At 44.3% G+C, this 23,961-nt stretch overlaps 1 protein-coding gene across 7 annotated transcripts in view; it reads left to right on the top strand.

Moving 5' to 3' along the window:
- LOC148038526 (putative phospholipid-transporting ATPase 4) overlaps window positions 1–23,961 on the top strand; it is a 151,689-nt gene that overhangs the window by 59,026 nt on the left and 68,702 nt on the right. For all 7 annotated transcript variants that reach the window (XM_087673036.1, XM_087673045.1, XM_087673017.1 and 4 more), the window contains 4 exons: window positions 607–1,115; window positions 1,230–1,443; window positions 1,526–1,657; window positions 1,848–2,012. In XM_087673036.1, coding sequence (XP_087529162.1) covers window positions 607–1,115; window positions 1,230–1,443; window positions 1,526–1,657; window positions 1,848–2,012 — 1,020 coding nt within the window. The remainder of the gene's footprint in view (window positions 1–606; window positions 1,116–1,229; window positions 1,444–1,525; window positions 1,658–1,847; window positions 2,013–23,961) is intronic.

Raw genomic sequence — 23,961 nt, 5'->3', positions numbered from 1 at the left:
GATGCACCCAATTCAGTTCATGCATAGATCCTACTTTATATGCAAAGTTCACTATTATCCTTATTGGTGCCATGAATATCATACTCTGACACTCTTCTCTAATGGTGTGGAGAATATCAAGTAAACAATACCATGATGAATGATATACGAGAGTTGTGAATACAGTAATGCATGTGCTCAATGTAGCAGCAGGGTGGTCCAAATTCCAATTGGACTAGGGTGCTGACAAAAGAAAAGGCAGAGAGAGCAATTGCTTTGTGAGCTCATAGTGTTGTGCACCTGTTTCCAAACACATGTCAAACAGGTAAAAGGCTCTCTAGTTCACATGCAAGGTAAAGTTTAAAGAGTTTTTTTTTTTGGAGCCCTTCATGTTAAGGTTGCCAAGCGCTGGTGGAAGAATAAAACCAGGAGCATAAGGTAGTTTGAAAGAAGAAGAAGAGACAAGTAAGAAGCATTAAGTATAAAACATCCTTTCCCTTTCAGCATTACTCTCCACCACTTATTCTTGCCTTCTGATTAGACTTTTGGTATTTAAATGTTTAAAGCTTTAACTAAGACATTTAAAGCTTTTAAAGTGGGCTTCTCAGAAATACATTATACTCGCAGGTAAGCACCATCCTCTCAGATAAGACAGGTACACTGACACGTAATGAGATGGAGTTCTTTAAATGCTCAATTGCTGGCATCTCTTATGGGACCGGTATGACAGAAGTTGAAAGAGTAATTGCAGAACGCAGTGGAAAGGTTCTGCTTGATGGTGATTCACATATATCTGGACATGACACAAAATTGGAAAAAGGTTTTTCCTTGAGGGATTGCAGGTTGGAAAATCTCAACTGGCTAGAAGAGCCAACAAAAGATGTAATTCGGAGGTTTTTGGAGATTCTTGCCATTTGTAACACAGTGGTTATAGAAAAGGCACAGGAACCTGAAGGAGTCAAGTACATAGCTGAATCACCTGATGAAGCCTCATTTGTTGTGGCTGCAAAAAGTTTGGGGGTATTTTTATATGAACGCTCAGATAATTCCCTGATGGTCAGATATTCAAACAGAGATGGTACTACAACTGATCAGACCTACCAACTGCTAAACATTCTTGAATTTAACAGTGCAAGGTGTGTTAGAAAATCCAGAAAACAAATCAGTGTTTTTGCCTTTTCAATGCGAGGGGCAGCAAAGGAATGCATGATTAGTTTTCTGAGACTTCCTTTTTTTTTGTTGGTCTGAAGGAAACGAATGTCTGTGATTGTACGTAGTCCAGAGGGCTGCCTCTTACTTTTTTGCAAAGGTGCAGAAGATGTCATATTTGAACGACTGGGAGATGATGGTAAGGATTACTTGAGTTCCACAAAAAAGCACATGAATCAGCATGCTGAAGCAGGATTAAGAACCTTGGCAATTACTTGTCGCAAATTGGATGAGCAAATGTACTCAGAATGGCAGGTAACTTGTTTATGAAGTCTGAAAATGGATTGTGCGCTACCAATTTTAAGATGAAAACGTTTTCTAAGCTGGCAAGCTTCAGGAGCGTTGGCAAGCAGCAAAGGAGGACATTATGATGAAGAAAAGCAGTGTAGAAATTTTAAGTACACTGGAAGATGAGATTGAGTGTGATCTAACACTTATTGGGGCTACTGCGATTGAAGACAAACTTCAGGTAATCATTCTAGAACACTGAATGGACATCTTTTCAAAGCAACACAGATCTAGAGCATAAGCTTTATTATCAGATTTTTGTATGAAAATAAAAGGAAAAAAGCATGCGGGCTTTAATTCATCATTAGAAGTTGACAGTGAATCCAGCATTCATACAGGCTGTAATCTCACCTTCTTCTGGTTTTGCTCAGGTTGGTGTTCCACAAACAATCTTTCGGCTAGCTGAAACAGGAATAAAAATCTGGGTTCTTACGGGGGACAAAATGGGAACAGCCATCAACATTGGCTATGCGTGCAGTCTTTTGCGACAGCAAATGGCTAAACATATTGTCCGCTGGCAAGAAAATGGAAGCCAGGTTTGTGCTTTACAGAAGCTGGTTAAAATTCTTAAAAGCTGCGTGTTTAGGAGTAGATAATAAAAGCTGGGTCTTTACATGTTGATCAATAGCACATTGAAACAAGTTGGAACTTGTGTTCAGGTATTATGTAGAAACCCTGAGTATTAGATTCATATTCAAGTTTTATTTCCACCCGACTCTTTGCTGTTGTCCAAACTCGTGCCCACAAACTGTGGCTCAAAAATGGAATATCATGGTAAGTACCAGAAATATAGTACCGTTTTATGAGGTAAGAGATGGATGACTGCCATCTTGGAATGAGGTGGATTTCTGGGGATGCCCTCATAGCCTCATCTCATTGAAGTGTTTTTCTGGAGGTTGAAAGACGAGTTAAAAAAATTCAACATTGTCTATTAAAGGCCTAGCAAACATAATAATTTAATATTGTAGCTAACTCGATTGATTTTCTTGGAAACAATATTTATGACAGTTCAAAAGACCATGAAGCTAAATAAGTACTTGAAGTTCAAACATGTGGGTGGCCATGACACATGTATTCTCTCTTCTGGATTAAGCTTTCCTCAAACTAATTGTTAAAGTGGTTCAAGGCGAACTATGTATTTGATATGTTCAATAGAAGCATCTATGTAAAGAAGGGAAACTTTAACTGAAAGAAGCCTTAAGGTCAAACTGAAATACCAAGAAACCATATCCAGATCTCACATTGATGTAATTCTCATGGCCTAAGGAAACCATGGCTGAAACGAAAGATACAAGAAATAAAGATGAACATAGGAACAATGGCTCTTGCATGTGTATGCACCAACATGCTAGGTGTCATGGATGTTGGGTATTTCACTTATGCCTCATGCCTACGCTCACTTAGGAGTGTCGGTGATCAGCAGGACACAGGGGCACTTTTTACTCTCGGTATGAGAGGTTTTTTCCCCCAGACTTAGTCTTATTTCATATGTGCTTATGTCACACACTTACGGGCACTTGTCATGTTTAGGTGTGAACATCCCCTACAACCCTAACTAAGCTTCGATCCTCTCTCCATCTCACATTTGGTATTGGAGCTGTGTCAAAGACACGGTTGATGCAAAATTTTGGGTAAATTCATTAGAAATTTTGGGGCTTTTGAGTTTTTTGAGGACATTGGCACATGTATTGTAGTCTCAGACACTAATAGATTGTTATGGACAAATTTGGGGCAAGAAATTTTGGGGATTTTGCTCATACAGTGTTGCTGAACACTGAATGCACCTTGGGTTGCGTGCATTAAATACAGTTTTGACAGAGTGCACGTGAGTGCACTAATTGCAACAAGTTATTTGTTGTAAATTTTGAAAATTTTGAGATTTTCAGTTTCGTCCAGCTTGGACATTGCACTTTTGCTTCTTTTGGTAATTGATTATCATGGCAAATTAGGGACGAGATGTCTTTACCTATGTATCCAAGGAGAATAGATTGGATAGTAACAACTACTCACTTTGGTCCTTCATGATGAAGAATGTGCTTGTGGCGAAAAATCTTTGGGATTATGTCAGTTGTGAAGAAGTTAGGCCCGGAGTTGTGGCTCCAGCTACTCCTCTAGGAGGACATGGATAACGGGCACCTTAGTCTGCTTCATTTCAGCTACTTCCCCAAAGATTAGCAGCTCAAAAAGCATGGGATACACGGGATGCACAAGCTTTGTCGTTGATTGCGTCGGCAGTTTAGCGGTCCATCATCCCTCCATTCGTTCAGTAGCTTCTTCACGAGAAGCTTGGCTAACTTTGGAGCAGATGTTTGCAGGTAAGAATGAGACTCGTATCTCTTTGTTAAAAAAAGAGCTAGAGACATTGAAAATGGATGAGGGTGATTCTATTCAGGATCACTTGAACAAAATTCTCAGGACTTGCATAAGCAACTCATGAATGTTGATGTATACTATTCTGATGCATAGATGATATCTACTACATTGAACTCATTACCTTCTTCATACCTGACTTTTTATACCACCTTAAACCTGACCATGAGGATTGCCGCACAACCGATCATTTTTCTTCAGTTAGTCAGTTTGCTTCTAAAAGAGAAGCGAACAAGAAGAGAGGTATTGGGGAGATTGTGCTCACAGCCATTGATGGCTTTATTCTCCGCTTACAGGATGCTTTGTTTGTGCCAGGCATAAAGAATAATTTACTCTCTATTTTTTCTTTGGCACATTGTGGATTGCGGGTTACATTTGATGATGATAGATGCATGGTGAGAGACAAAGAACACATGACTTTGGTCTTAACTGGCACTTTATGTCATGGGTTATATGAGTTGGATGCTCTTTCAGTTGATCAATTAGCGTACTTGACATTTACTCTCACTCCTGGTATGATAGAGATAGAGTTATGGCATGCTCAGATGGGGCACATCAACGTTTTTTGGTAGCTTGATGCTCTTATAGTGTACACAAATGCTAGATGGATTATCTCCTATGGAGATACCTCTTGAGCACTTGTGCGAAGGATGTCTTTTGGGGAAAATTGCATCAGTTTTTGTTTCCCCATGATGTTGCTTTTAGAGCAACAGACAGGTTGCAGTTAGTGCATTCAGATGTCTGTGGGCCTATATAGACAAAGTCATTGGGAGGATGTTACTATTTCATGACTTTTATTGATGACTTTACACGATCCTGTTGGGTCTATTCTTCAATAAAAAAGTCAGAAGTGTATGATGCATTCTTGGCTTTTGTTGCACTTGTTGAGAACCAATCTAGTTGTAAAATTAAGACTCTCCGTTCGGACCGAGGGGGGGGATATATGTCCTCTATGCGGAATTCTTTTTTGAAGCAAAAGGGCATTGTCCATCAGTTCACTATTGCTTATACTCCATAGCAAGCTCCATGCTTCAAGTTCCATTGCTGCGAGCAAGAGAAGAGAAGAGAAGAAGAGAGGAGAAGATGGAGAGCTTCTCCACTACAGTCCCTTACCCTCACACACTCACTTCCTCACACTCACACTCTTACACTCCCTCTCTCAAGCACAAGCTCAAGCAAGCAAGCAAGCAAGCAAGAAAAAGAAGAAGAAGAATAATAATAATAATAATAATAGGAGGAGGAGAGCTACTTTTGGCCACACACAAAAATGAGCTTCTCATTCACTTTTCAACTTTATATACAAAACCCTGGGTTTATTGAGATGGCCAGATGTATGCTGAAAGCAAAGAGCTTGCCATACCATTTTTGGATGGAATCCGTTATGTGTGCTTGCCATGTTTTGAATAGATACCCCACCAAAGCGTTAAAGAGGCTTGGAACTGTCGGAAACCTTCTGTTGGACACTTTCGTACCTTTGGGCGTCTTGCATAAGCACATATTCCAGAGGTACTTAGAAAAAAGTTGGATAACAAGGTTGTCAAATGCATTTTTGTGGGATATAGTAGTGAAAGCAAAGGCCACAGACTATATGATCCTGTCTCTAAAAAGGTGTTTGTCAGTAGGTATATACTATTTGATGAAAAATCAGAATTGTCCCTTGCTGGTTTAGACACATATTAGGCTGTCCGTGATGTATTTGAAGGCCTGTTGCCCATTACATTTGGTGATTCAGTTGGACTTTTAGCAAGTGAACTCAATGTTCAGTTAGCTGCTTCATTGGAAAATGCAGAAAATCAGCCATTGGCTGATCTGAATATTCAGCAAAGTGCTGAAATTGGAATTCAGCAAGAGCTTATGCACAGTTAGGAGGCAAGACAAATGCCTAGATGGTATTTACAGACCATGACAGATAGTCATCTGGATGCACCCATGGCTCGTCGTACTAGAAGGCAAGCTCGTGTGCATGATACTGCACATACCATGGAGTTTGTTATGGCAGCAAGCACACTTGATAATGAGGAGCCTTAATGTTTTGAGGATGCACAATAGAGTGTGCATTGGATGGCAGCAATGCAAGCTGAATTGGATTCTATAATTAAGAATCACACATGGGATTTAGTGTCTTTGCCCTTTGGGAAGAAGCCATTGGAAAAAAAGGGGTCTACAAGCTGAAACGAAATGCAGATGGATCCATTGACAAATATAAGGCAAGGCTTGAAGCTAAAGTCTATGCATCGAGGAAAGGCATTGACTATGAGGAGACATTTACTCCTATCTCTCGAATGATGACCATTAGGTCTATGGTTGCTTTGGCTTCCCATTATGGATGGACTATGCATCAGTTAAATATTAAAACTACATTTTTACGTCGGGAACTTCATGAGGAAGTATATGTACAATAGCCCATTGGTCAGTTGAGGGATCGGAACACTTGGTTTGCAAGCTGAAAAAAGTATTATATGGTTTGAAACAAGCTCCCAGAGCTTGGTATGCAAAGATAGATGCTTTCTTGCTTAGGCAAGGCTTGATAAATAGCTCATTTGAGTCTACCCTTTGCGTATGTAAAAAGGAGGGATCCATGCTAATCATTTGTCTATATGTTGATGATCTCTTGCTTATAGGGACACATGCTGATCAGATTTCAACATTCAAACAAAATTTGCAGCAAACTTTTGACATGTCAAACTTGGGGTCTTTGCATTATTACTTGGGCATTCAGTTCATACATGATGCTAGAGGTATTGGTTTATCACAGTCAAGATACATTGGTAAACTTCTTGAGAAGTTTGGCTTACAAGATTGCAAGCCAGTCTGTACACCAATGGAACTTGGACTAAAGCTGTCATTACATGATGACAATGATTTGCTTGATATACACACATATGCTCCAGCAGTTGGATGTCTTATTTACCTATGCAACACTAGACCGGACATAAAGTTTGTAGTTTTAGCCCTGAGCAGATGTATGCATCAACCACATAGGTCACATTGGCAAGCTATTAAGCGTGTCTTTCGTTACTTGCAGGGTAATCGATCTCTTGGAATGCTTTATGTCAAGGGGGAACCATTGCAGTTACATGTTTACAGTGATTCTAATTGGGCTGGTGATTATGATTTACGTCACTCCACTAGTGGCAATTGTTTCTTTCTTGTCTCATCTTGCATATCCTAGCTTAGCAAGAAACAATCCATTGTTGCTACATCATCATGTGAAGCTGAATACAAGGCAGCTTTCACTACCATAGTTGAATGTGTATGGATTAAACGCTTGCTAGCTGATCTGGATGTATCTGTTACGGAGCCTACTCCTTTATTCACTGACAGTCAGAGTGCCATTGCAGTGGCACGGAATGGAGTGTTTCATGCATGCACGAAACACATTGAGATACATTATCACTTTGTCAGAGAGAGGTTACATGTAGGTGATATCAGCCTTGTCTATTGTCCTACCACCAATAATGTGGCAGACATCTTCACCAAAACTTTTCCTCGTGACAAATTTGAAGCATTTCGCAATGCTTTAAATTTGATCTCCTTTGGTGGCGAATGATCCTTGTACTCTTGATCACTCTTTACTGGAGGGGGGTTTGTTGGGTATTTCACTTACACCTCACTTACACCTACGCCTACATAGGAGTGTCGGTGATTAGTAAGACACTGGGGCACTTTTTTACTCTCGGTATGAGAGGTTTTTTCCCCCAAACTTATTATCTTATTTCGTATGTGCTTATGTCACACACTTACAGGCACGTATCCTGTTTGGGTGTGAACATCCCCTACAACCCTAAGGTTTAAGGGTTGTACCTTGTACTTTCAGTTTACACTCTTTTAGTCTATTGCATTGGGTGTCGTGCTTCACTCTCACAGTCTACTGCACTTTGAGCTGAGCTTTGATCCTCTCTCCATCTCACAATGGAAACTCACCTCCATGAATGGTCGACATGGATACTCACCTCCATGAATGGTGGGAGGAAGAAACCCCAAGGACTCCACAAGGAGAAGAAAATGATCAAAAGTTATGTACTATGGTTCAACTCTAGGTTAAGTGACATGCCCTAAAATATCCCTAAAATAGCTACATTACAGAGCATACCTTCCCAATAAAGCTTTGTCCTCAAAACTTGAAAGATGAAAAGAGTACAATAGAAGGTCCAAAGAAATGGTTCCTCAAGACATAGATCATCGTTGAAGAAGCATCTGCATGAAAATGATGAAGACCTTTCATTGAAAAAGCACAAATAGTAGACCAACAGTAGATTTCTTGCAAATTGTGAGCAACAGGGCTGATCATATGAAAATAGCTATAGCTTTGCATGGGTAACTCCAAATCGCATAAATGAGGTGTCTTGAGAAAATAGACAATGGTAGGCATCCCCTCTAAACATAAAAATCAAAATTTCTTCTTCTTCAAAGAGTACAACATACATAATATAGAAGCCATCCATGCTACATCTCTTCAATACCACTTGGGTCAAATGAAAACATATCCCCATCATCTACAAAATTAAGATCATATATATCCAAATCAAATGAGTACCTATGATCACGTGGATCAAAAGGAACATCAAGCTCCTCCCAAGGTTGATGTATGTATTCATTAAACATGCACTGATGTATTATTAAGCTCATCATTTTGCTGCTAAAGATCTTCAGGATGCAGCTGCTGTACATCATCATTATCTTCATATTGCTCATGATCAAGAGCTTTCTTTTTATACTCATGATTTTGAGAAAATGCCTCATCATGTTCTTCTTCAATCTCTTCATCCTCATGGTCTTGACAGTTTTCTTCCCCATCATGGTCATCTTCAATGAACTCACGATCTTTCATAGGCATAGAGGCTACCACAACATGTAACGAAGTTCCGTGTCTTATTGTATGAGAAGTACCATGATCCTTTGCATGTAATTCCAGAGACTGATTTGCTTGAGAACATTTTCTCTTTTACCCTTGTACTCTCAAATATGTGAATGCTGTCCAATAGAGCTAGGATGTCCAAATGAATGATGTTGCCTAGAAGAGATGGACTGTTTAAATGACTGTTGTACATGAAAGTGATCCCTATGTGAAGGCTGTATTAATGTAGAGTGTTGGTGGAAATCAGCATTATGATGAAAGTTATGATCATAAGATCTTTGATCATATGAGTGCTGCCCCAAAGAAGAGTGGTCATATCTTTGATCATATGGACAGTCATCACATGATCATAAGCATGCTTTCCAAAATAGTGATGGTTATCATCATGTTGTCTATATCCATGCTGCCCAAAAATGGATACATGATCATTTGTATGCTGCTGCCCAAAAGAAGAAGACTTAAGTGCGTGATGACCATGATCATATGAATAAGGATGCTGCTGCCCATGACCATGCTGCTGCTCATAGGATGACTGTCCATAAGAGGATCCACAATAGGAATGTCTATAAGATCTATCATGATAATACTTGCTGCCATGTTATGGCAGGTTGAAAACAGTTAAGATCATGGAGTCCATCACCAACAGTGGTAGACTTTCCAAGAGAGTAGAAACAGATGATCCTTGCAAAGAATCAACACAATACAAGCCATGATCATCTTGGGAATGACATGTACTCAACAAATCATCTTCCAAGTTGCTGCCACTACATTCAGTAGAGATGGTAGATCATCTTACTGATGGGTCGTCTGATTTTGTAACGTCATCAACCTGCCTCTGGGCATCCAGACTTGGGTTTCATCTGTAGCATTGATTTTCATATGATCTATTCCACTCTGTGAAAGGTGACTGCACAGTCTGCTTATCGTTACATGTTGCAGAGATCGTCGCGAGTTCTGATGTTAATGGCACAGTTAAACTCTCAGATCTGCTCCATACACACAAGTTCTCAGATCTGCACCAGGCTGCCTCACGCTTTCAGTCTATGCAGCATTGCAGACTGCGCATGTGTTCAAGCTGAGAGTACTGGTTGCTTCATCAATTGATGCTGCCTGAGAACATACTGTCAGTCCTAAAAGCAAGCAACTCTCCCCAGTCACCAAGTCAACAATGAATGCTTGTACGCCATTCCAAAGATCATGCGGAACTACTGCTCAAACAGGCGCCATCTGCTGGCTAAATCCATGCTTGATGTTGCCTTAAAACAAGGTAAAAGACTGATTGAAAGCACACTGTTGTAGAGCTTCCACACTGAACTACTGCTGCTGAAACACACTGGCTGTAAGACACTCAGTTGTTGAGGCTGTAACAAGCTGATATACCTGTTGCACACTGAACTACTGAGACAAACAGGCACAAACTGTCTTCACTGCTACCTGAAGTAATGCCCTCTCAGACCTTGGGAAAGTAGGTAATGATCTTGTGGCTCTTGAAACTTAGATCATGGTTCAATTATAGTGTGATGCCTGGGATGACTGAATGGCTGGAAAGAGCAATAGAAGAAGAAGATCCACCATTGAAGCTTGTTAGCAAGCTTGAAGAAGAGAAGAGGGAAGTTTATTTTCAAAATGGAGCTCCAAACAACCAAGAAGTAGTGAAGGATATAAGGGAGTAATATGGCCATAGCCTCACTTGATCATATCATGGTTGAATCAAGCTGAAATGAAGACCTGTAGACAGCTCAAATTTCATTGACATATCTGTCCATGAGATGCAAAAGAATCTACATTATGGTGCTCTATCTCAAGCTTGAGAGACCAAGAGTTACTGTCTTCAATCCTTTGTTGCTGGTAGATGAAGATTCAGGAGAGAGGAAGAGATTTCTTGAAAGACTCCATGGAAGTTTTGAAAGAAAGCTTGAAACAGGAAAGGGAACCTTGTTTCAAAAACTAGAGAGGTTTTTGGTTGTCTCTATTCCCTGTAGTCTTCTTTTTATCAGAGTCTTCAAAAATGGCTCAAAATTTGATGATGCCCTACCAAATTTGAGATTCCACTACCATTTTTCCTCCAGATCTTCTCCAAAAGCTCCAGAATAATCAGAGTTTGGGGAAGGGAAGCTTGACTAGTCACAGTAGTGTATAACCAGACAATGACTAAATTTTTAACTCCTGTACCTTGTCTTCAATGCTTGAAACCAGATAGTGACTTGAAAATGACTTTCCAGTTGGTTCAAAGCAAGGCTCAAATACCGTTGCAAAGAAGGAAAAACTCTAATTGAAAGAAGCTTTAATATCAAACCAAAATACCAAGAAACCATTGCCAAATTTTGCACTGATGTAAGGGTCATGGCCAAAGTAAACCATGGCTGAAATTAAAGCTACAAGAAACAAAGGTGAATATATGAACAATGGCTCTTGAAGAGGTCTGCTCTTGCATGTGCATATACCAACAGGTTAGGTGTCATGGAAACTCACCTCCATGAATGGTGGACATGGATACTCACCTCCATGCATGGTGGAAGGAAGAAATCCTGAGGAACTCCACAAGGAGGTTTGCAAAATGATCAAAAGTTGTATACGATGGTTTAACTTCTTCCTTTTATACTTAACCCTAATCCTCTAGGTTAATTTAGTGACATGCCCTAAAATATCTCTAAAATAGGTACATTATATTCTAAGGCTCATGAATAGCCTATGAGACGTGAGTATGCAGTACAATTGTGGTGGCATCTCATCATAGAGCATAGTCACAAGTAGAAACAAAGATTTTTAAACAATGGATTAGGCTGTAAAGACCTATGACCTGACCGTGATTGAGGGATTTCCAATGTCAATGAAGGGAATGGCCCTACATAATTTTCTTTGTATGATTTCATGTTCCAGAACAAATATGTCTTTCTCTATCTCTTCATCCTTTGGGACCTCGACCTTATCCCACCAAGCCCCCTACTTTGATTTCTTTGACAACCCATTCTCGCTGTTGTTTTTTTCAATTTGTGTTAAGACTTCTACTAGAAATTCTTTGTGGTTTAGATTGTTGCGTTCCTAAGGAGAAACCTTGGTGGTAGCCTTTGACGGGGTGATGTCGGCACCTTGGCGAAGCTCGGTTTGGTTGCTATCTTTGCCTATAGGTGGAAATATGGATAGGACTGAGGAACTGTTATTGCTGTTCTATCCTAGCAATTTGAGGGATAGCTCCTTGCCCTCGAATGGTAGGGGCTACCTTAACTGAAGGTGGCTTCTGGTTAGGCTGGTTATGCACGTGTAGAGCATGCAACGACCTGGGAAGAAGCTCAGGGCTGTTGAGGTAAAGAAGGTGGGTGGTGACCAGAGATCGAGTGGCGGATAGAGAGAGAAAGGTGTATTTACATCTCAAAAGCAAGAAAGTAACGAGTACATTTGACCATGTTGTCTCAACTTGAGAACAATGATAAAAATGAAAACAAATAAATATGCATATGCTTGCAATAGCATGCTATCACATACAAAATGATATTTCTATGATCCTCTACATTTAGGATCCTAAGGTGATCTTTAGAAATGGCTAAAAGTACTGTAGCTTGTTCAAGGCAAAGATATCTCTCATGGGGTGATCCAAGATGACAAACCCATTGAAAGGAGGTACTCATTTTCTATGGCAAGTGATAATGGCTTGGATCCTGTGAAACTTCAGGAGGTTGCAAATTGCAATTAGGTGTGATTGGGCTTTGCAAAGTGTGATTGTTTGATCTATTGTGGCCCCTTTGACTTGTGGATGATGTGCGAGTAGTGTTGAAGTGGCAATGTCTAGCAAGTTGGCCGTGGAGCTACCATTGAAGAAATTGGTAAGAACTGTGGGGACTCCTCTTTCACATTGATGGTAGTGTGCACTGTATTTTTTTTTGCAAGCAAAGTGTGGCTAATTATATTACTCAAAAAATTGATTATAACGGAGTGCTCATGCTCAATCGACTAGCTGGAGCTAATGCAAAGTCACAAATACATAATGTATACAATCCTCTCAAGGCGGTCTAGGAGGGATGGGGGCAAGAAGCCATGGAGGGGGGGTGTATCGCCGTTTGGTGCTGCCTACCTACATCATGAAGAATTGTTCTTGGCTGCCCTAGGTGCGTAGGAAGTGAAAACGGAGTTATTGACGAGCTCGAGACTCGCCCTGCACTTGGTGCCACCGGCCGCAGAGGAATTGTGTGATGGAAGTTCAAAGCTTTGCCAAAGTTGCCTGTATTGAAAGGCTCTCCCTGCCAAAAACCTCTTGATAGCGTGCCTTCCAGATGTGCCATCCAGTAAGGCTCCCTATGATCTCCCATACCTTAGAGCGGTTTGCTGTGGGCTCCAACACCTGGCGGCTAGGTAAAGCCTCCAAGCCGACCACTACGCGAGACCCAGCCTTAATGATGAAAATCGTGTCTTGCATCCCGGCCTCATACAAAAGGTAACGGCCATGGCTGACTGCCTGCCAGCAGAAAGCTCCCCACGAGGTACATCCAAGGTTGGGTGCCAAACGGCGCAAAATGCGGCATACTCCTCTCCACAGGAGCTGTGCCGCCTCACACGACCAAAGGCAGTGCTTTGGAGTTTCAAAAAGTTGCTGTGGGTAGCGTTTACATCCTCCATCCTGTTGCATCTGAGCTAGCCAATTCCCCACCGCCACACCTCCATGTGCCAAAAGCCATAGGAAATATGATACCCTCGTCGGCCTTCAGCTGTCCCATAGACAGTGCTAGAAAGTTCGACGAAAGGCATCCGTGATGCTGTGCTCTGCCTAGTATTTGCTATGCGAAGGCGCCTAGTCCATGGCCTCCTATATCAATACACGTCTGCCAATCCTGGTTGTGTACTCCAAGAACCTCAGTGGCTTCTTGGCGATTGCAGTGGTCGGCCATAGCCACTCTCCCAGGTCCCACTCTAGCTCATCAAGTGGCCTGCTCTCCCATATCCAGAGGCGCCACTCCCGGAACTCCTTCCAGAACACATAAGTTTCCAGACGCCAGGTCTTCCCCTAAAGACCAACCACACGAATCCTTCTTCAAGGAAGGACAACTATCTCCTCATCGTGATGCCTTCTGTCAAGGACCAAATGCTCCCCCTCTTGCACGGTAAAGAAAATCCAATAGGGGGCGCCACCCACTCTACCTTTCACTTGTTGGGGGATACTTGTTGGTGAAAATCTAGTGGCCCATACCTCACCAAGCTCTATCGGCTCTCAGATCGTGGGGGTCAAGCCACTCTTGAGGTATCATTGTGTCAATCTCCCTTCTTCTCAGCTCAGCTCAGCTCCTCTCTGACAATGTGATGCCTGTTGCAATACCTCTTGATCCACCATCATGTACACCTCCTGCCACGTCCTAATAGTACGAGCAGGGCCGGTCTCCCAAGCAACCCACTGGATGTGGGGGCACTCGCCAATTTGTATCCCAGCCTGATCTCTGACCTAGGGATTCCAGACCACTGGCTGGCAGTCTATCTCTTGCTGGCATGCTGGGGGCTATGAATTAGGGCCTTATAGAGACCCTACCACACATGAATTAGGCTTCGGAGGAAGGAGGATCTCGGGGGGGGGGGGGGGGGGGGGGTGATCTGGATTGTCGTGAAGATCCATCTCAAGGATGGCCTCTAATCACCACCAAGCCTTGGTCTGCACTCTTGGAAACCCTCTTGTAGTAGGACCTTCTAGGTCTGCCCGCTTGGTGTGAGCTTGCGGACTACTAGCTTTGCCCAAAAGGGCCAAGCTCTGGAACTCTGGGTTTATGATTCCAAGCCCTTCCTCAGATCGATGCCGGATGATGGTCGCCCATGCCACCTTGGCCCGAGAATCCCTGGAACCGTCTGAGTCAGCTCAGAGAAAATTCCATTCTAGGCAGCGAAGCTGAACTACACAAGACAAGGTAAAGTACGAACATGAGATGATGTACCAAGCCGTTGCTATAGGAGGACCTAGTTGACCATTTGGGCTTGGGCCCGCTAAGGAAAGGCGGGTAGTACTCCAGTAGGTCAGCTTTCGCCTGATAGAGTTGAGAACTGGAAGAAACTACTGGGCAGCAGTGATGTTGAGTCCCACCTCCCTAGGTATCGGACGGTTTGCCCTTTGCACACCCATTTGAATCCCAAGTGGACGCCCCACTCGGTACTAGAGTTTAGGTCCGTAAGAAAACTAGTTGACTTTCGCCAGTTGATTTTCGCTCCCTCTGCGGTGCAAAACACCTCGAGAGCCAGTCGCACTCTCTCTAGCATTAGCTCATCATCCTGTATATAAAGTGCGGTATCATTTTCATACTCTAAATCTAATAGCTCCGTCTCCTCCCTTATTAGAAGTCAAAGGCCACGTAGCCTGCTCACACGTGACCAGAGGAAATAAGACATCGCCTCCGCAAAGAGCAGGAACAAATACAGGGCTAGCGGACAACCTTGCCAGACTGATCTCTCCAACCAAAACTCCTCCCCCCTCCTGCCACCTATGAGAATCCTATTGGTAGCCGATTTGTAAAGTGCAGAGATCCCGCAGATCCATGCTTGGGGGAAGCCCAACCTCATCATGTTGCCCTCTAAGAAGTCCTAGTCAACCCTGTCATAGGCTTTCTTGAAGTCGAGAAGTACAACCAATCCTTGGGTTGACCATTGTGTTGGGCCCACTCAATCGCCTCGAAGAAGGTGAAGACATTGTCTAGGATGCTCCCTTCCTGGACAAAACCTGTGTATGTGTTATGAATGTTGTCTGGAAGCATGCTGCGGAGTCGCCTACCGATTATCTTGGCTAGTGCCTTATAGGCCACTGACAATAGGGTGATTGGTCTCCATTGGGATAGCTCCAACCGGTCTCCCCGTTTGGGGAGGAGATTGATAAGACTTGCCGACAGACTCCTTTGCATCCATCCTGAGCTGAAAATCTCTTGAAAGGCCAGTAGTAGGGGGTCCTTCACCACCTTCTAGTTGGTAGTGAAGAAGGCCTTAGAAAGGGGGCATTTCTGTCGGTCATGTGTATGGAAAGCCTCCTCTAATTCCTTCTCTATGAAGGGGTCTGGGAGAGAGCATCCCATCTCCTCTGTGACGAGGGACGGGATGTGGTCCCAGACTTGTTGTCTACAACGCTGTCCTTTGGTTGAGATTGCCTCCTATTGAAAAAGGTGTTTGTAGTAGTCAATGGAAAATCTCTACCTCATCTGGGCTAGAGCGTATCCTCCCATACTGATCTCGGAGGCTGTGAATCTAATCTCCTGAGGTGCGAGGCTGGTGTACTTGAAAAAACTCCATGCACATTGTGTCCTCCTTGCGCGCCCAAAAGGCTGCTGAGGTACGAAAGGAAAACTCCGAGCGCTTGTCCTCGAGGCCGGCAGGGGTTGCCTGCGCGTGCAACTTCTATGCGTGGAGAGTGGGATCCCCTGGTGCCTCCTCTTGGAGTAATCTCTACGTGGCTGTTAGGTCTCTTCGGAGTGCTCTCTCCTCCCCTGAGCTCTACTACCTTGCTTGTAGGGCTGCCTCCTGGTAGATCCTGCTCGACTCAGCTAGGACCTCTGCAACCTCCTTTGCAATCCGGTCCCTCTTGTCCCACTCCCTACTCCAGAGCTGCTCTGTCTGCCTCCTCACCTCCTCCCTCCTATAGATCGAGTTAGGGATCCGACAGGATTGTGTGTCTAGGGCTGAAATTGGAGCATCAAGTGTCAGGAGAACCAGGCAGTGATCAGACAAAGTGGTGCCGGCCAATTGCCCTACTACCTGGCCTTCGCAAGAGCACCCCTACTCTCCCACATAGAACTTGTCCAAGCGCTCCAGCAAAACTCCGCCGCCCAGCTGCTTGTATCTCCAATAAAAGTCGAGTGAGCTCTCCCTCCTGTGGAAAGTTGGGTCCCTCCAAGCATGCAAGATCTCCAATGCTTCCTACTCCTCCCTTGCCATACCTTGGTAATTTTTGCCTTTGCCTTGTTGGTCCTCTAAGGCCTCAAGTTGTTGAAGTCTCCTCCAACAATCTAGGAGTCCACCTTTGGGAGTCTTGCTGCGATCTCCACCCAGAACCTGTTGCATGTCCTAACGTGAGTAGGGGCATAAACACTGAGGAATCCAAGGCACGAGTCCCCAATATCCAATATGATCCATAGAACCCTCACTGCCACAATCGTCCTGTGGTCATGTACACAGGTGGTGAGGCTCGGGCCAATAGAGGTGCATATGCCTCCACTCTTGCCGTGGGCACCAATAGTGTACTCCTAGTAGGTGTGTGAACTGCATGGGAGTACCTTTCCTACTCGATGGGCTTGGGCGGGGGTGAGCTTGTGCTCGTGCAGAAGTAAGATGTTGATCTGTCCGACAAGGGCAGACTGCAACTCCTGCCGAACAATCAACTTCTTGGAACCACGTGCCCCATTGTAGTGGAGGCTATTCACATGCCAGGTTGTAAGATGTAGACTCATAGGGAAATGTGTGACTGATTGAATAGGCATCTGTTTGGTGTGGAAGCTGCTGATGAAGAAGAAGAGCTACGGGGCATGCGAATATGCTTTGCCGTAGGCCTAGACGGTAAACTCCATTCCCCCATGGTGGACCATGGGGGTGATAGATGCTCTAGGTGGTACCACTAAGGCATCTATCAACTAGGTTGAGAGGCGTGACTTTGTACACTGGTAGAAACAGGTAGCCTGTGCCAGGGGCCACTCGATCACATCCATCGGTGCTCTCCATTGTGGAGAGGTTCGAAAGATAATGCTTAGATGTGGGACCTCGGCATCAGTCCACCAGTTAATGTCCATCATGCAACTTGGCCACTGCTGGGAAAAGAGTGCTAGTCATCCTCCCATCCACTGGGAGATGTGGTCTGCCACTAGACTCTTCACCTCCTCCTCTATCTGTGTCATCGTCCAGTCTCCTGAGTGAGAGGTCTGAAGGAAGAAAGCATAGATTGGTCCATTCGGTGGTGCTAGTAATTGGACCTTGCCGCTCCTTGACTTGCGTACTACGAAGATCCCCACCTCTAGAGGTAGTGGAAACTCTCTGCGCTTTGGAACTCTCAGGTAGGACCATGGACCACTGCGAAAGAACTGTGGTAGCGTTTGCACTTGTCTCAGGAAAGTGTGACGAGTGGTAGGGATAGATGAGTTGGTGGCTGTGTGGGGAGAGAGATAGCTAGGCTGTTGGTGAGGGAAGGATGTACGTGTATGGGGCTCATCACCTCCTATGGGAAGGGGGGGGAATAGGCGGGGTTTACTTGTACTGGGTGAGGATGAGGGGGACCGATCGGCGGGGGAGATGGTGGGGAGGAGGAAGATCGGGGGATGGTGGGGTGGTCGGAGGTACGAGGCGGGTGTGGGGGGGGGGCGGTGGCCTTGGAAGAGGCGAGCTGTGGGCTAGGGTCGGGGGGTGGATGTGGGGGCTGTGGGATCTTGGGTGAGGTAGCGTGTGGTGTCTCCATGGGTGGTGGATGTGGAGGTATGTGGTCTTGTCAGGTGGGATGAGCTGGGGGGGCTGCAGGGTGCTTTGCTGGGGGTCGTCGCTCGCCCTCTTGCTCTATGCTGCCATGGCTGTGTTTGAGGGGCTGATTGCAACCCTCCCTATCGTCTCCCTCTCTGTCGTCTCAGGACCTATGTGAAACCGGCAATGTCCACCTACGGAACTATTGGCGGAGCTGCCATGGCCCCAAAGCGCGTGCAATCTGCTGCTTGATGCCGAAAGTCATGACATCATAGGCACTTCCTTGGCTGCCCAGTCACAATACCTTGCTGCTTGAAGGAGTGAGCGCCTGTCTCAATCTCCAAAAACTTTGGTATATTCTTTGTATCTTTCACAGCCACCGGTACCTTTGGGACTCCTGGGCTGTCACTGCATCCGTGAAGGAGGCAGGAAGAATTGTGCCAAAGAGCCGTCCAAAATCCTCCACTAATTGGTGATACTCTACCGCCAGTTCCGGGAAAAGGTGATTGGATGCTTAAGAAACCTGTTATGGAGCGTGAATGCCTCCATTGGGAAGCCACTATACCAAGGAAACATGTAAATGACCCCCTTTGTGGAGGCATAGGGTGAGCTATCAAGTAGCTCACGAGTTGCGTCTGCAGAGGTGAGTCGAACCATGAAGATCCCTTGACCCATGAGAACTACCTCCGTGATTTGCGCTGTGCCGATGTGCAGCGTGGAGTGAAGCTAATCCCAAAGTTGGGCCCTAGATGGGGAGTGTCCTACGACCTGACCAAAGATCACTGTTTCTTTCAGCTCCAACTTTGTGGCACGGACGGCTAAGAGCTGTTCCTTAGAGAGTATGATGCGCAAGGTGTTTGATTGGGGACACTTGCAGAATGCACGAGTGTCTGACCAGAGGTTTCCATTCCACGTCCCTGCTGAGAACGTACCAATCACGTTGCTGTGCTATTGGAGGGGGAAGGGGAAGTTGTTGTAGATGGAGGGAGCAATTGGAGGTGGGAGGGGCGATGGCGAGGAGGGGGAGATGTTGTTTTCTGATGGTGGGGGAGGTGCTGAATGCCACGGATGGCCGGCTCACGATGGGCATGGTGTAGGTGGTGGGTGTGAAGAAAATTGCTAAGGTTTGCAGACACATAGAGTGTACGACCATGATAGAAACACAAAGAGACATTTGCAGGCATAGAGGGCAAAACTCAAAACTCAAACACAAATAGAGGAAGGGAGAGAGAGAACACAACTCTAAAGTGAATGAATGCTGTAAATGAATGTAAGAGTGTACAGTGTGCTAGAGGGTAGAGCAATGTCGGAGCGTGACGTCCACCAGAGACGGATCCCGAGTCTGTGACCAGCAATTGGAGTGTCTGAGGAGGTAGATGCTGTAAACGTAAGTGTGAGCAGATGCTGATTAGCAGACACAAACAATAGGAGTGTGTGTGATGGCTGGTGGCTGTCCTAGATAGCAAACACAGCTGAAATTGCCACATGATGATGAATAGCTGACGCCTAGGCTGCACAGGTGCAAACGCAAGCTGAAACAGTGTCTGATGTGGGTGGCGATGATTGGATGATCAGATTGCGGCAGACGATGATGTCGCCAGCAATTGAAGTTAGCATGGATGAAGGCACCAGTAGCAGGAGCAAACACGGATGGAGTGGCAGCAGTCACGAGGTTAGAGAGCCATGTGGGAGGAGGCTGATGGTTGAAATCTACACGTGGAGTGAGAAACCTGCACATACGGAATGAGGTTGAATGGGGGCAGCCTGTCTATTTATAGATGTAGAAGGGTGCCCCAAAAAGTAGGGTTTTTGGGAGAACATTGAAACTCTCTCGGACCGCTCCCCTTTTTAGGGTTTTTCATTAATTAAGTGTGTTTTGGGGCTGTTTAAGAATACTAATCAGCTGAAAAGCGTGTTTTAGGTCAACACCCCCTCTTAGGCCCAAAACTGAGCTGAAAGGTTAAGCGAGCCACCAATGTGATGTGTACTTACCCCAAGGCGTCCCACCCCAAAAAGCAGCCAAGGCATTGGACAAAGGGTGCATGTCGGTTGCCCATTGGCCTACCAAGACTATAGAGGTGATGGTTATCTTACCAAGGGAATCCAAGTAGTCACCCTAGACAAGAGAGGTCATCAGAATAAGTGAGTTGAATTGTATGGGATGTAGCCGATTGAGTAATAGTGACCTAGAAAACGAGAGTAGGGAGGGTACACCCAATACATCACAAAACAGAACAAGCTTACTCATCCACTCAAGGTGTCCATGATGAGGTAAAATAGGTGATGAGGTATCTATGTGATGGAGGAGGATGGTGGTGTGATAACAACCACTGGTGGAAACGGCATAGGATCCGCTCAAGTGGTGCTTTGCACAATGAGATGCAAAGTATGCTACATGTTGAAGAATGCTCATGCAGCAGGTGCTACTTGGACAGTGTTCCTCATGGGGAAATTGTTTACTTGCCCAAGCGCCCTAGTACAAAGACGATGAAATCATGCAATGCAAAGGGTAAGGTACAACAGGGGGAAGGAACCGATGTTGAAGAAGTGCTGAAGCCTGTAGAATACCAAGAAGGGTAGGAACCCCCTCTCAACCTCGATGTAGATTCCAAAGAAGGAAGAGGAGCCTGATGTCGGTCTTCATATGGTGCCGAGAACCATAAGGAATAAAAGAATTAGTGGAAGAAGCGCCCCACTAGAAAAGCAAGGTAGATGTCAGTGCCATGATAGCACGGAGAGAGATGCTGCACGATCCACCTCGGGAGGGGAAACCGCTATGTTGGAAGAAGAGCAAGCACTCCGAGGATGATGAAACCATGAAAGGAACGGTGCGCATTCCCACGTCTCTAGCCCAAGTAGGACCAAAGCAATTTGCAAGTTAGCCCTACATGAAAGTGTTAGAATTTGCCGATTTTATGGGCAACACCCAATGTAATTTGTGTGGTGTGGACACTTATTAAAGTGTCAATGTAAGGTGTGTACACCTAGTGTCTTAGAAACTTAAAGTAGTGACACTAGGCTCTAGAGTAAAATAAACTCAGCTTTAGTTAGTTGGTGGAAGGCTGGTTAGGTCAACCCTTGACCTAAACATTAGTTGTACTTCCACTCTATCTTTCATTCTAGCAAGTACACACTACTCTTTTTGCTTCAGCTCACTCTCTTGCTGTCATTGTCTCTCCTCTCTCTCTCTCTCCATAGCTGGCTGCCATTTTCCAACAGTTGGTATTAGAGCAGCTCCTACGCACGGATTCCGTTCAGCCACCGTTGGTCGGTGCCATCCCGCCCAAGGTCCTACTGCTTCCAGCTTGGTTCTCAGCTCGAGGAAGAGTTTTCAGCTGCTGTGAGGTGTTGCTAAAGTGGAGGAGTTGTAGCTGAGCCATCTCTTGTCTACTCCAGATCTGTCCAGTTCAGCCATCAGCTCCAAATCTGTCCATTTGCTTCAGATCTGTCCAGCTCAGTCATCTGCTCCAAATCTGCTGTTCTCAGCCTGGGCGCAGCCCTGCACGCACTCCCACATGCAGCCCTGCATGCAACCCGAGGAGCTACTGTTTTGGAAGAGCTGCTGCTGTTTTCAGCTCTGGCCCCTATTTTCTCACCTCTACCCGCCATTTTCTCAGTCCTGCCCACGAATTTTTGCAAACCCTAAAAAGTGTTGAAACCCTAATTTTCAGATTTGGGATTTTCTAAATTTTTTTAAAATTTCTAGTCTATTTCAGCCATCTCTTCTTGAATCTCAGCTCGTGCTGCCCAAAAATTTGGGGCTTTTGGTAATTTTTGCTCCCGGAGATCAAATTGACAACCATTTCGAAGAAATTTCTCAATTTCTTGGACATTCCCACAAAAATTTGGGGCTTTTGCCCGGTTGGAGGCCCTTTGTGCAAATTGTTACCAAACTCATAGACATTGCACAATTTCTTCCACATTGGCTCAAGAAAATTTGGGGCTTTTCAAATTTTTAGATTTGGCGGGCATCATGAGGCAGATTTCAACTGTTGTTCATTGTTGACACGCATCACGAGGCGACATTTCTGCAGAAATTCCAGATGTAAGGTACAAATTTCTTCAAATTTTTTGAAATTTTAGACAAACAATTGGGGCTTTTGGTTGATACGCACTCCAAGGCAAGTAACAAGCAGTACAACAACATTTAATTGCTGTTACAGTCAAATTGGGCAAATAATTTTGAGAAAATTTAGTAAAGTTTGGTAAGAATCAGCATTAAGTTACTGTATTTTGTACTTTTGTGGGCACACATTTCGAGGCGGGTGTGGTACAGTAGTATAGTGCTGTAATTTACTGGATGAGTACTGATTTGGGTAGCATTGTGCACACTTTGGGATTTGTGTGACAGTTTGACACTTGTTTCTTAATCCCGTTGGGGATTTTGGTACTCTGAGGAGTATACTCTATGCTTCAGCATTGAAGTATTTGGCTGCAGATTTTTGTCTATCAATGATAGCATGGCATGTTAGGGAAATAATGATCAGAGCAACATCCTTGGTGTCCTCACTCAGGAGGAGAAACTTGATGGCTTAAACTACCCACTGTGGAGTTTTATGGTCTGTAATCTTCTTGTAGTGAAGGACTTGTAGGACCATGTTACATGTGATTTGCAGCGACCAGGAGGTCTTGCACCTCAAACACCTCAATGTAACGTTTGAGGACAGGATGCTAGTGGTGGTGGTATTGGTGTTGCTATCGCTATTGCCCTTGCTCTCTCTCCTAGCGAGGATCAGAGAAAATGGGACTCAAAAGATGCACATGCACTTTCTTTGGTTGCCTCGTTAGTGAAAAGGGTAATTATTCCGCACATTCGGTCTTGTAAGATCTCAAAATCAGCATGGGATGTACTTGAGCGTATGTTTGTAGTACGCAATGAGGCCAGGATATCCTATCTTTGCAAAGAGTTGGCAAATGTGACCATGGATGAAGGTGATAGCATGACAGAGCATCTTTCTCACATACATGATTTGAGTAAGCAACTACACAATGTTGATGAGGTCATTCAAGATGCTGAATTGGTAAATATCACACTGAACTCTCTTCTAGGGTCATATCTTGGTTTCCACATCTCTTTGATGTTGTCTTTGGGAGGGGGGGAGCAGCCCCTTACATTTGTGGAGTTGAAAGTCCTCTTGCTGCAAGAGAAACAGACTCAAAAGAATATGGCATTGCGTTGAGGTGATGTGGCTATGCTTTCCAAGTTCAAAGGCAAAGGAAAAGTCAAGCAAAATGTAAAAAATCAGCAAAAGGGTAATGTTGGACAGCCATTAAATAAGGTTGTCCAAGACATAGAAAAGACTAAAAAGAAGGGGAAATGCCATCATTGCAAGAAGCCCGGTTACTATATTGATGAATGTAGAAAGAGATTGGCCAAAGAGAAGAAAAAAAACTCTGGTTTGGTTGTCCAAGAAACATCAACCAGCAAATCTACTGATGATGATACTTCAGCCAACTTTGTAGAGGAGGACTATGGATTTCTCACATGCAATTATGATTCTTCAATGGCTGATTCAGCATTTAATGCTGCTGAAACGCAGCAAACATGGTATTTTGACAGTGGGGCATCAAAGCAGATCACTTACAGGAAGTGTTTGTTTATCTCTTTGCATTCAGCCCCTACTGGGAAGCATGTTACATGTGCGAACAACAACAGTTATGATGTATGTGGCATTGGGACAGTCACTATTACTGCTGCAGATGGTTGTGATTTCATGCTTCTAGATGTCTTGTTTGTACCTGGCATTACAAAGAACTTGTTGTCTATCTCTGCTTTTAATAAGCATGGCTTTCAGGTCATCTTTGAGGATGACAAATGCATTGTTAGAGAGAGAGAGAGATGGATAATGCACTTAGGTTATCCG

Source organism: Lygodium microphyllum, chromosome 3, assembly GCF_053477565.2.
Source record: "Lygodium microphyllum isolate KBCC chromosome 3, Lygodium_microphyllum_v1.1.10, whole genome shotgun sequence".
NCBI classification, from domain to species: domain Eukaryota; kingdom Viridiplantae; phylum Streptophyta; class Polypodiopsida; order Schizaeales; family Lygodiaceae; genus Lygodium; species Lygodium microphyllum.
Note: the sequence above shows the minus strand (reverse complement) of the source record. Positions and strands in the feature narration are given on the sequence as shown.